We start from the raw sequence: 13,238 nt of genomic DNA on the forward strand, positions 1-13,238 counted from the left end.
GAACAGAAGCTAGCTCGTCGAGGGGACAGGAGTATGGCTCTCAATACTACAACCATATTTTAAAACTTGTAATGATTTTAAATCTGAAGCAGCCGGCCCAATGGAGACAATGGAACTAATGCCTTCTGTGTGTTAGATCCTCCCTTGTTGTGTCTCTTCACTCTCTCCATACCTCACCTAACAGGAACATGTATCGGGCTGTTGTGTCTTCAGCCAACGCACCAGACAGGAGACATCTCTCAGGAAAACAAACCATTCATTTGGTAAATAAGGAAGGAGCAGCACATAATAATTAACTATGAATAATGCATGCTCACTTAGCTGTTGTTGTCATTGACGCAAACCCTTGTTTGTCTGACAGTAAAATTCATATTACGTCTCATCTTCATGTGAATTCTCTCTGTTGCGTGTGTTCTCACATGTCAGGGAGCTCGCTACATGTTTGACAGTAATACAGTGTGACAGTAAAGTAAAGTAAATATCTTCAAATTAGAAACAGGCTTTAAATAGCACTGTTATCATACAATATTCACCAGTACCACAGGCCACGCACCACACTATGGTGTCTATAGTCCTATCAGTGGCAGCATGCAATGCATTCCCCAGAAACTCATCATGTTGTCATGTGTATATGTCTGTAATCTCATAGCTTCAGTGGCCAAAATTACATCTGTCACTTCTGTCGGCGTGTGCAGCACATACCTTATAATACAATGGAGGGATTGTGTATTGAAATGTATGTGGCTGGTGTCTGCCGTCTACATTATCAGTGTTACTGTACATTCAGTTCTTGATTTTTTTTTTGCATGTTGTAGCATAAAGGTCAACAAAATTTCCCAGATATGGATTGCTGACATCGGCCATTTAGTTATTCACACCCTCTTGTGCGAACAGTACTACAGCAAACACACACACACACACATACATACTGTATCATACACAAATACATGAAGAGTATATATACTGCAAGTGCTCAATACAAACGACACAATGGTCGCTGACAGTTAATATTCATGTATGTAGCGCCTGCACTGTTCCAAACACACACATGCACGTGCACACCGCGGGGCTCCTCTGTTATCAGGGCTGCTCACATTGGCAGAGACACATGCATTGCCAAGACTGCCAGGCTACGGCCATGGTAATGCAGCCCGTTAGTCTAACAAAGGCTCAGGTCAACGGAGCCTCCAGTGGCTAATTGCTTCAGAGAGATAAGTGAGTTTGACGACGCAGCAAGGAACGGCTCAGCGAGAGGAAAAAGTGAGGGAGGAGGAGATGTTAATGAATCCCCCCCCCCCCCGTTCACTCCACCGTCAATATCGGCCCGTCGCAGCCTGCCGCAAACTGAATATTAAACACAGTTTTGATTGTCTGCTGTTTTTTTTTGTTTGTTTGCTTGATTTCATTGAATTTAAATGGGCTGTGTTGTGGTGTTTTTGTCACATATGCTATGCTGAGTAAGAGAGTGGAGCTAATGCAATTAATCCTCAGACCATCACCTGACGGCTAACCAGCTATGGTAGCCAATAAATACACGTGACCGTGTTGCACTAATCTAACGTGCTGCACCAGAATACTGAGTGAACGGGACTGACTGCATGATAACATGTCTTAATGCTTAGATGGAGGTTTAATAATGTATTTGTTTTTTAGCTTTTAGAGCTTTTGTGCACACATTTGAGTAATTACATGTCACGGGTAGATTTGATCTATTGAAGGAAACATTTTGGCTTGAGTTGATTTGTTCTCTCTGAAGTGACAGTGACAAGACCAGTGACATGCCATCCGGCACTGATTACACTGATCTTCCTCATCAGCTAATCTGCCTCTGACTTATATTAAATCAATGTCAGTTTCAGACAGCAGGAGGTGGTGCCCATTTCCCCTACAATGGCAAAAAGCTCTCTTTTCCTAGAGCTGACTCAAGTTGTCACACATCTCTGTACCTCTGACTGACTCACTTTATCTGAAGATTACCATTCTCACTCAAAATGAATTCTGAACCCATATTTCCTGGATATGGCTGGAGGCTAATACAAATTGGACTTGACAAAAGATGATGCATAAGCCAAGACAATGGTGTTTCATCCCTTTATTTCTCCCTCTCTAGATACCGATTGTGTGAATTGCCGACAAGTGTGATGATGGACTATTGGAGGCGTTTGGTTTGACGATGCAAGTGGCCTCTCGGGAGCCACCCAGGCTTAGCGCATAAACAAAGACGTACATAAAATACTCTTCACACGCACCCCCCCTCTCTCAAACACCACAGCTATACCTCTCTATCTCTGTTTTTTTCTTTTAAGGCAGCTCATCGTTCCTCTGTTTTCCATTCTCTCTCAAACTGCATATCGTCTCTCATTAGCATTTTCTTCTGCAGGCATGTCCTCCATGCTGTGTGTTTGTCTCTGTAGGTCTTGCCCTCTGGGTTCCACCAGTTGCTAATCCGTGGATATGAATGCAACCAGTCTCCATGGGACGTTTGGGAGGTTAGACTCCCAGCGACACATTACAGACACATCCCACATCAAGATTTATTTTTTTAACACCAGAGAATGTGTCTCTAAGCACAAGTCACACAGTGTATTCTATTATATTTGAAGGCAGCTGGTAACAAGGATGTTAGAAGTGTTTTTACACAAAGAACAGACAATGTATAGACCTGTGAATATGCACTGATGCTTGCTAAATCTGCATGCTATGTAACATCTCATTAAAGGTGAATATGGTAATACGAAATCCCTCCAAGATACCTTGAGGCCTCTCAGCAAGTTCAGCCATCTTCTCATAATAAATTGGCAAAGGCGGAGGAGTGTGTGTCTGCTTTGCTGCAGGGCTGGCCAGCCCGCACAGCACTCGCAAATACACGTACGATGGTGCACTTTGCAGATTTTCTTGTTAAATAGTGGTGACCTGAGACGAGCTGTGAATCTGTCCCTGGCAGGAATTGTCTGTCTGTCTAAGCCTTGTTGGAACTGAGGGTGGAGCTGCAGCGTCAAACCCCAGCCACCAGGGAGCATCGCAGTGCAAATTGTCCTCAAATATTGATTCTGCTGCAGAGAGCAATGTAGGACGGAGGGAGCAAGGCGCCAGGCTCATCTACAGAACACGAAACCTCTAGGGGAGAGACAGAGAGAGATGGAAAGAGAGGGAAGAAAGAGGGGAGGAGAGAGGGCAGGAAAGCAAACAAAGCCCTTACATTCACATTCTCTGCTGATTCCTGTTGTCCCACATTAGTATGTTTGTGGGTGGGAGGCTTGCAACGTTTGTGTTTGAATGTAGGTGTATTTGCTTGTGTGCGCATGCGTCTGCAGAACGTCATCGTATCCCTGCTCTAAATGGACCATTGTTGCTGAGATGCTGCTGAAGGAAAGAGGGCATTGTGGTGTGACTGGCCTAACTGCAGTGCTGCACCGTAGGCCTAAAAATATTCCATGTCAGTGGTCCCGAGAGAAGCCCAGTGCTATCCAGGCCTCTCAGTAATGAGAGAGTGGAGCTGCCTGCCACTGGTAGCCCTGCTGCCCCCCAGCTCCCTCTGGCTCAGAGCTCAGCACTGGTGCTGGAGAGGCAGCAGCTCAGCTCCCACAGATTTATCATAGCTCACAAAGCAGCATGTCTGAAAGCAGAGGCTCTCATTCGCAGAGGAGCAGCCCCCGGCGGGCTAACCCCTGGGCACACTGACCCAACACATTCACATATCAGAGAGGCAGACAGATGCAGTTCGAGAAAGACTTGCACTTCGATCTGTGTCTACAAGAGGAAAAAATGGATTTGGATAGCATGAGAGCAAAAAGGCAGCACATTGGTACAAACGGCTGAGGGATAAAGATAATGTGGTGTGTGAAAACTACTTTAACTGTGCCATCTATTGTATTGTATGCGATGTGGCAGAAAACAGAGAGATGGGCACAAGAGAGGGACAGAAAGGTTCAAAGAAGAGGCGAGTGTGAGAGGGAGAACGGACAGAGATAATTGAGAGATTTAAGGTGGTTGTTTGGGGCGCTACGCTATTGTACTCAGCGCAGTAATGATCGAGCCCTGTGGGGAAAAAAAACATGTTTGCAAAGGGAAGGTTGAACTGTCATTATCGAAGGCAATTATTTCAGTATATCTCACTGAAGCATTGAGGTGGAGGGGAGCTTCTGGAGGCAATCAATGGGCAATGTGCCAACAAAAACATACTGCATCTCTGAACAAAGGTAGCTAAAAAGAAGCCTATTCATAGAATTGTTTTGTGTTTACAGTGCCTTTGAAAATTACGAATCTGAAAATGAAGAGAGAGAAAGCGGAGAGTATTCCCAATAAAACGAAATAACAACATAAAGACAACTAGTCCTTGTTTGAACATTTTATGGGCCTCCTTTTAACAGTTAACATAAGAGATTGAATATAATAGATCAAAGATATATAACTTTGAAGGCTGAGCTTGAAAATGTTTCTGGGCAAAAATGAGACAAATGAATCACACTTTGCTAGTTCATATTGTGCCAAGCTGTACGTAAGTGAGGCTCAATAGTCAGAGCCATTTTTAATTAATTACTACTCAGGAATAATGGGGCGTGATATATATTTATATATATTCATCTACTTCAAGTGTTTGACATTTTACAAAATGCTCACCTCATCTTCATGTGACATCCACGGCAAAAGATGGGAGTTATCTAGAAAAACAAAAACATTCCCAAACGGTTTCAACTAGTGCAAATATATTACATGAATTTTTAATATGTTGTTATGATCCTACACTGAAATTCCTAATTAGAACTGCAAAATGACTCCCGCAAAACAGTCTTGATGATAGTGACTTGACCCACAAGAGCAATTTGATGCTAATTTGCTATTTGCTAGTTATGAGCTGCTATCGCTTTCATTTCTCCCAAATCATCTCCACTGTCTCCAAGCTCTACATATGGACAACTAGAAGCATTCAAAGCACAGCTTTTAGTTCACATCTCACACTCATCCACGAATGCTTTGTTGAAATATATACTTTGAAATGTGTAATCCCTCTTTGAAATCAACCATTACTTTTCATCAGTCCACATTTTGTCCATTATCGGAAAACAAGAGTCCATTCGTGTCCAGATTTACCCTGGGTTTCCATGATTGTAGTCCATTGGTCTCAACAACCAGCATACTGTGTGTGCTGTATGTGGGGCTCCATGTAGCCAAGTGTACGTAGTTTGTGATGAGTACATTTTGTCCCATTGGTTTGTGATGGATGGCCTTACGGTGGTCCTTTCTTTGATAATTCCCCCCATCGTACAGTAAATATGTGTGAGTCATCCATCCTTTCCACATGGAGAGTTTCAGGTTTCCTCGTGGCTCACTGTCTCTCTTGCTATCGTGTGACCTAAAAAAGAAACAATATCACAGATAAGACAAGAGGATCAGTGTCACAGAGACATGTAATTACACAGAGTTTTCCCGCTTCACTGTCGCTGAATGAATGTTCCCATTTGAAAGAGTCAATCAGAGGTCAGGGGAGAATATTTCAAATCAAACCATTTCCTCTCTATTTGAGACTCCGGTTGAAAATGTTTGTTTGCAGTCTGGCCGGCTGACTGTTTGCAGGGACCAACAGTGTCTCGACTGCTAAAGCTGGATTTCACATGTCTCGGAGCTGTAATGGTTTGTTTACACTTAGTGTGGAAAGGCATATAATTGGAGATGTACTGTATAGAGGTTGTTTTCCCTCAACAAACCCTGTCCAATGTGCATTTATAAAAAGGAGACGTGGTCATATATTGCAAAAATCCTGTTTTAGTCCTGAGAACCCCTTAAACCACAAAGCCACAGATAAGAAATGGGACTTGTGAGGATACAGTATGTGTCGGATGTCTTTGCTGTTCCTTGTTTTACAGTGTTCTGGTTCCTCTGTCAGACATCTTTCTACACCACACCTACGCTGTGTGGGAGTTAAAGAGAAGGACAGATAGAGATCATCATGGTGAATGGGATGCTGAGAAGGTGAAAGGAGGTCATGGGTAGAAAGAGAGACGCAGGATAAAGAAGAGAGACTCAGAGAGGGCAGGAGAGCAGGGCCGTGCATGCAGTTGCCAGGGAATCGTTGTCTCATTGCAACCATCTTCAGTGACATCTGCCACCAAGTCTCCAAGTAACTGCTCCCCGGTCCCAAAGCACCTTGCAAATGCACAATTAATGTCCACTGATGCAGTCAGCCATTGGCTCCTCATTCCTCTCTCAGCTGAGCGGCTAGTCAGAAAGGGTGGGAGACAAAACAAGGGAGAGAAGAAGAAGAAGAAGAAGAAGAAGAAGAAGAAGAAGAAGAAGAAGAAGAAGAGAGATGGCACCATGCAACAGAATGAGGATAATTGCACCTACCAGTCCCAGAGTTGGTGTTAGGCCCAGGGTCATTAATTCCACTGCCTGCGACTGAGCCCAGCAGTGCCTCTGTTCCTCAGTCTATCCCACTCACCAATTTAATTATGACTCTTAATTGTAAAGCCTCTGTGGAAGGCACCAGCCATAATGCATTCTAATGAATGCGACAGATGTTGTGCTGTTATGCCACCACCCGAGCAATTACTCTTATGGCGCCTGCGCGCCCTTCCCTCACAAATGTTTCTTTTTTTTAATATTTCACCTGTAAATAAACTGCACCTGCTCCATCCCACGACAAGCACTCTGGCACGTACATGCACACACCCCAGCAGTCAGTCCCGCAAATTAACTTTCACACTTCAACAGCTTACAAAGGGCCATGAAGGACTCTCATTTAAATCAATTTATCTCATGTGAATAGCGTCAGTTTACATGGCATCACACAGTGGTTGTCTGGGGTACAGAGTGTAAACAGGTCCTGTGTTTTCTCCATCAGTTTATTGTCACCCTCGCCAGAGGAGATACAGTTACAGCAGATTAGCAAATAAGGCTCACTGGGGGGCTTGCTTGTTGATTAGCTCTGTATCTGTTTTTTCGTCCTTTGTTATTGATGTGTGAAATTAGTGCTTAAATTGGATTACATTCATTTGTGGGCATCTTGAAGATGATCTCTAATTTGCTTGGTAAGCACTTCTGAGTTCTTTCTTTTCCTATACAGTTAGATACAGAATTAAAAACACCAATAAGAGTCATCTAGTCAAAAGTTTGTTCACCAAACACTAATTGATGTGAGATGTTTCACAGGTAAAAAAAAATCAATTTGATTGAAGATCAAGGGTCAATTCTTGCTACATTAAATATTAATCAAGATGGAAGATGCTCAGTCATATATTTATTAATTCTTTCTGAACATCATTATGTTTCTCAAGAAGCTTTTTGATGTGAACGCTTGATGTGAACACAGGTTATATGCTTTATTGTTGCTTACAAATTAGAAGTTGTCAAAGACTCTGAAGCGATTAGAGTCGGCTAGATAAACATGTAGGTGACACTGTGCTAGCACATAAAACAGAACGGGCAAAAATGAAAGGAAAGGAGCAGCATGTGTGAGATGACATGTGCATCAAATGCACATATAATGGATCAGTGTCAGAAATTACACAACTATACAAACCCACACAGTCATTCTTCTCACCTTGGTGGTTTTGACTTTGTTGCCAGTGCTGCAGGACCAGCCAGTCAGGTCAGGCAGGACCTTACACTCCTCTCCATCCATGCACGGATGCATCTGGCACCACCACTTCTGGACTACGATGGAGGCTGGAGCAGTAAATGGAGGTTCAGATGCAAAGAAAGACAGCAGGTTACTGAATAGATCATATGATATGATGAAGAGCACTGCGTTAATGGCAAACAAAAGCAAGAATAAGGTGGTATTTACAACACAAACACACAAGCCATTACCTACACAATAACTCAGTAATACTGTACAGTAATGATTTAGTTGGTATCTACAGCCAACATGTACTGTTATTGTCCATAATAAGGGTAGAGCATATAGCATATTTTTACAATGTAAATGCCCTGAGCGCTGTCCGTGGTGCTGATCCTACTGCTGGGACTGCAGCAGGATCAGCACCATGGATAGCACTTGTGACAAAACACTGTGGTTGTGTTCAAACCACCAGTATCTCTGAGCAGTCGTGCGCTTTATCATCTGTAATATGATTAGTGTGAGGAGCTAAACTGTATAGCAGTTTAAATCAGGTTAATGTCATCCCTCAACATGGGATCTTAAAGCCTGTGCGGAATGGGTGAGTCTGGCACCCGCAGGAGACAAAAATGAAAGAAGGTAGAAGAGGGGAAATATGATACATATGTCATACCTAGGCTGCAATGACTAATACAAGTCCTTAAACTATCCTGGAGAAATCCAATCAGATGTGGCCAGCCTGTTGTGCTGCTGATGTTTTAACAGAGCATTCAGAGGTCTTTGAATACGATTCAAAGGTGAATTTCTCTGTATTTTGTCATTTGTGCAGATGTATAATCTATCATTTAAATTAAATGACTGCTTATTGCCGAACTTCCCTTTTGTTTTCGAGCATAATCAGCTAAACACAAGGCACATTTAGACAATGAGCCAATATTCCAATTGTGTAATGCAGAGAGCAAGAACGGGATTATGATGAAGCAATGCTACCAATTATAAAACAGCCTTCTCTTGAGTGTTTGAAGCAAAAGAGACTAATATTTGAGATCTATTGTATAATTTTTGCAGGCATAAAAGCCCTTCTTGGAAACTCATCTCTCTTGCAAAATACAAAAAAAGAAATACAAAATATGGAAAGGACCTTCTGGAGTTTGATTCTTTCTTTTTATTGATTTAAAACAAATTTCCCTATTTGTATCTATTTCCTAAAATTAAGTGATGATTTGGTGTACATAATACAACACAGCTTCAGAGTGAGATCTACAGTTAATCCAGTGGTAAAACCCAAAGTTTTCTCATGTCTTCACAGCTGACACTCATATCTTCCAGATCACCTGACCCACTGTCTAGACAGAAGACAGCCCGACAGCTGAGAATAAGTCCCTCTCTCCTAACTCATCATCCATCCATCCTCCTGTCTCAAATGTGAATGCAGGGTGGGATAAAAGAGTGCACCCGTTTCCCCAACTTTATTTAACTGGTGGATTGATGGATTGATATTGTGATCTCTAGTGACTATTGTTTCCGACAAAGGGAGAATTTGAGGTGATATTGGCAGGAAAATGGGCTTTCAATTGCATAACGCCAAAGAACATGGACAAATCCTCTCAAGCCTCAGGTAAGAAGAAAAACACTGTGACTGTGAGAAAGAGAGGGAGGAAGACAAGGCTAAAGAATAGGTGTTCACCAAGAAAACACATCTTTGTCTTGTGGAGATGAGCAGCGCGAGGAACTGCGAGAGGCGGAGAGTGAAGGGTGGAGGGGAAAAAGGCTGTTTGAGGACGACCATCACCGAGTTCAGGGGCCGATTAAACAAACAGAACAGAGGGAAGGAGAGTAACGAACTGAAGCAGAGTGGAAAATAGGTGGCACAAATGCAACAGCAGAGACAGGAAGACATGTAGGGAGAAGCAGGAAGTCAACACAAAAGAACTCACAGCTATCACGGGGCGTAATGTTGAACACACTCTTATGATGCATGAGCTCAGTGGCAGTAAACAGTTCTAAAAACCAATGGCTGTGTAATGCTCGTTAATGTGGCCATTATGGTGTTGACGACGGTGCTTTGCACTGCAAGAGCGTTAATGGGCATGGCCTGTGAGTGCTATTATGGAGTTAGCGTTCCCTGCAGCTTATCTCATGCTACACTGGGAGGAGGGTGCTGGGCGAGCACGAAACATAAGCACCTGCCTGTCAAGTCAGAAAATGAACATGTGCCGGTTCAAGGCCTGTGATGTCATGGATAGTTCAGATGTTTGGGCAGCACTCACAGACAGGTTCTCAACAGGTCAATGGTAAAAAGATTACAGAGGTGCTTAGAGTGTGCTGTGGTTAATTCTGAGGATCATGTTTTTCTCTGAGTAGCTGTGCAGAGACTGGTGGTGGGGGCTAGTTGGATTCACCCCTGTGGTGCCTTCAAGGTTAGCTACTGTACAGATGGACTGCAAAAGTCTCTTTTTTTGCACGATTGTTTCTGAGAGCAAAGCATTTGGTATCTTGAATTCTACTTTAAAGGAAAAGTTCAACATTTTGGAAAAAATACGCTTATTTGCTTCCTTGCCAACGTTAAGATGAGAAGATCAGTTCCACTCTGTACGGTAAATATAAAGCTACCACCAGCAGCCGGTTGACAAAGGATAACAAAGTCCACCCACCAGCACCTCTAAAGCTCACCAATCAAGACGTCACATCTAGTTTGAATAATTCACACAAAAACGAAGTGTAAAATTGATATAACGTGGCTTACGGGGGGGGGTAGTTATGTGTGAAACCACAACGTCTCATTTTTACACTTCAGTCTTTGTGATGAAGAAACTAGACATAATGTGTTAAATGGTGCGGCTTAGAGGTGCAGTTCGGGGGGTTTTGTTACATTTGAACAAAGCAGTTTCCCAGTGCTCCCACTCTTTATGCTAATCTACGCTTGCTTTATATTTATTTTACAGTCATGACTGTTCTTAGATCTTCTTCTAATCTAACTCTCAAGATGTTGAAATATTAATTCAATCAATTTACTGCTTCGTCTCACCAACACTGTCACGACTCATACGCACAAGTTGTTAATTATCCACAGTCACACTGGCCGACTCTTGAAGAGCAGATAAATACTTGAAAAGCATTATTAACTCAATTGCTTTAAAATGATTGACATTGATGGCTTTACACTAAAATACTCAGCAAGTATGTGTGAAAATGAATCGTTGCTTTAAGTTCTTGAAAGAGGACACATATTCTCCAGATAGAAATGTGTGTAACTACCTCACAGCCTATCCGCTCTAATTGCCTCCTTCTCATTAAGAATCTACATTTAAATTCACAAAAGGTGCATATACTAATTAAACAGGTTTACAGCTCAGGCATACATTTCATCACAGTTGCTATCGGCTCATTACAACGGAATCTGCTCTCCAAACGGTTCTCTTTTAAGTTCTCTCTCAAACTTTCAGAGCGGGATCATCTGAGAGCAAACCTCTAGACAGAGCTTTGCTTAAGGTGCAGGTGATTAGGCAACACCAGGGACTGAGGCTAATCTATTCCCCAGGTTCCCACCTAGTCTCTGGGGTTCTCTAAATAAGGTTTCATGCTACGAGGATGCCGAGGGCTCTGCCTCTCCTCCTGCTGATCACGTCAATCTCCCGCAACATCCGATGAACGTCACTCATACCTTCTGACCGTCGTGGTTACAGCTTTTCATTTTTGTTGGCCGGGATGAGCATTCATCCAAACACAGCCTCTGTTGTTCATGTCTCCCTGCAATGCCGCCTGAATTGTCATTGTAATGTTTGTGACATCAAGTGGACAAAGTTGAAATTGCAGGTCTCTGCAGCCACATGTTTAGTCTTCGACTGTCAAATATAAAACACATAAATGGCGTAATCTTAAGACCCCTGTGACCAAAGATAAGCCTGCCTGCTAAACTATTGTGACACTTGTGTGTATGCAATGCCTTGTTACTTACCAATCAACACCTTGAGAATGCCTGACGTGTTCCACCTCTGCAGGTGCCCCCCCCATGACAAAAACGTTAAACATGATAAATAACATCACTTTGGGTGGAAAAAAAGGTGCAAAACAAATCAATCCGTTATATCTAACACTTGTAATATTTCATCCGTGAACATACATAGTCAACACACTAAGGCAAGAACTGTGGCATTAGATCAGCTCACTTACTCTACCATCTCATGTGATGTAATTGATTACTCCACCAACTATGAGTTCATGTTCAAAGAGACCTCCTTCACCTGGAACCCTTTCATGTAAAGTCACATGATGAAGAATAATAGATTAGCCCAAGAAGAATACGAATTCACTGGCTACATATCCCATTGTTTGATGTAAGGCAGGCCATACTAATACAATAACTGCACTCAGACTTGTGTCTTTTAGAGTGCCCATTAATACTTCACGAAGGCACCGCCTGAACTCACTCTATGGAGCAACACAAGCTGCAACAGGGAGTTTACTTTTACTTTGCATGTGCGCACGTGCCTGTTGTGCACATATGGAACGCCTTTGTGTGTTTTGTGTATGTACATGTATGTAGTCCCCACTGGGCAGTAAGTGGCAGGCGTAAAAGCACAATCACAAGCAGCCCCGTGCCCTTGCTCCCAGGTCATTACTATTTAAAGGGAATATGATGTACACACACACACACACACACACACACACACACACACACAAGAAGTTGGGGATGGACCCGGAGGTATGGATACCCTCAGGCATTGTAACTGTTCCACTCAGTGATCCTGGAGTGCAAAAGCAGTTGGAGAGAGGCATCCATCTCGTTCTAAAATGATTTACTAACACACTGTATCTCTGTTGCTCACACAGCCATGCCAGCACACCCAGGTATGCATGACGAGAAAACACAAGCGGAAAAAAATGGTGTGGGAAAACTGTCAGAAAAGGATGCACAGGGAACAGTTACAGACCGCCCGAACAGACTGGCAAAATGACAAAGCGTGATATTATAGAGCAGCTATTACAGTGAACAACAGCAGGTTGATGTGTGCTAAAGCACTAAACTAGATTTCTTTGCCAGTTATTGAAACCTAGTTTGTCTGTCGCAGAGCTCAGCACATGAGTAAATCCACTCATCCATTGTTTTTATCAGGTCGCTGTGCTCCATCTATCTCCACCAACACATTTAAATGATTTAAAGTCCTCTTTCAACTGATGCTCAGAAAACTCTCGGACACACATAAATGTATGTTGTTCTTAGTCAAGGACTGTCTGGTAGTTGACTTGAGTATATCAATTAAGTGCAACTTTCCCCTTTTACTCAACATTCGGAGCATATTGTTGCAGTTACTACTTTGCAGACAAAAGTATAGCTGTTCATTTAATGTGACGCATTGTTAAAGGTTAAAGTACCAAGCAGTATATAAAGAGCTTCCATTTAGCCCCGCATGTATCAGCTACAACACTTACACGTAAATGCGTTGATAATAATAAGTAGCGTTACATGAGTAGCATTACATTTGAATGTAGGTCTCCTTATAGATCATTTTATACATTGTTGTACTGTTATTAATGACATTTAGTACAGAATATGAGTATTTCTTTCTCAGCCAGTGCACAATATTGTGCAGCAACTGAGCAAGGGGTAACAACCTGCATACTTTATATGAGGATAGTTTTCTTTTGGGACTTGGCACAGACTTACATTCATTCCCTA

The 13,238-nt window shown here is 42.6% G+C and overlaps 1 protein-coding gene across 1 annotated transcript in view; it reads right to left on the bottom strand.

Moving 5' to 3' along the window:
• Window positions 1-2,598: 2,598 nt before the first annotated feature.
• The window catches only part of tafa4b (TAFA chemokine like family member 4b), a 35,757-nt gene continuing 25,117 nt past the window's right edge, over window positions 2,599-13,238 (bottom strand). The window contains exons 5-6 of the mRNA XM_031843076.1: window positions 7,541-7,665; window positions 2,599-5,353 (exon numbers count right to left, since the gene is read on the bottom strand). Coding sequence (XP_031698936.1) covers window positions 5,342-5,353; window positions 7,541-7,665 — 137 coding nt within the window. The 3' untranslated portion in view covers window positions 2,599-5,341. The remainder of the gene's footprint in view (window positions 5,354-7,540; window positions 7,666-13,238) is intronic.

The sequence above is a fragment of the Anarrhichthys ocellatus genome, unplaced genomic scaffold (genome assembly GCF_004355925.1).
Source record: "Anarrhichthys ocellatus isolate YVR2014 unplaced genomic scaffold, GSC_Weel_1.0 scaffold1, whole genome shotgun sequence".
Taxonomy (NCBI): Eukaryota; Metazoa; Chordata; class Actinopteri; order Perciformes; family Anarhichadidae; genus Anarrhichthys; species Anarrhichthys ocellatus.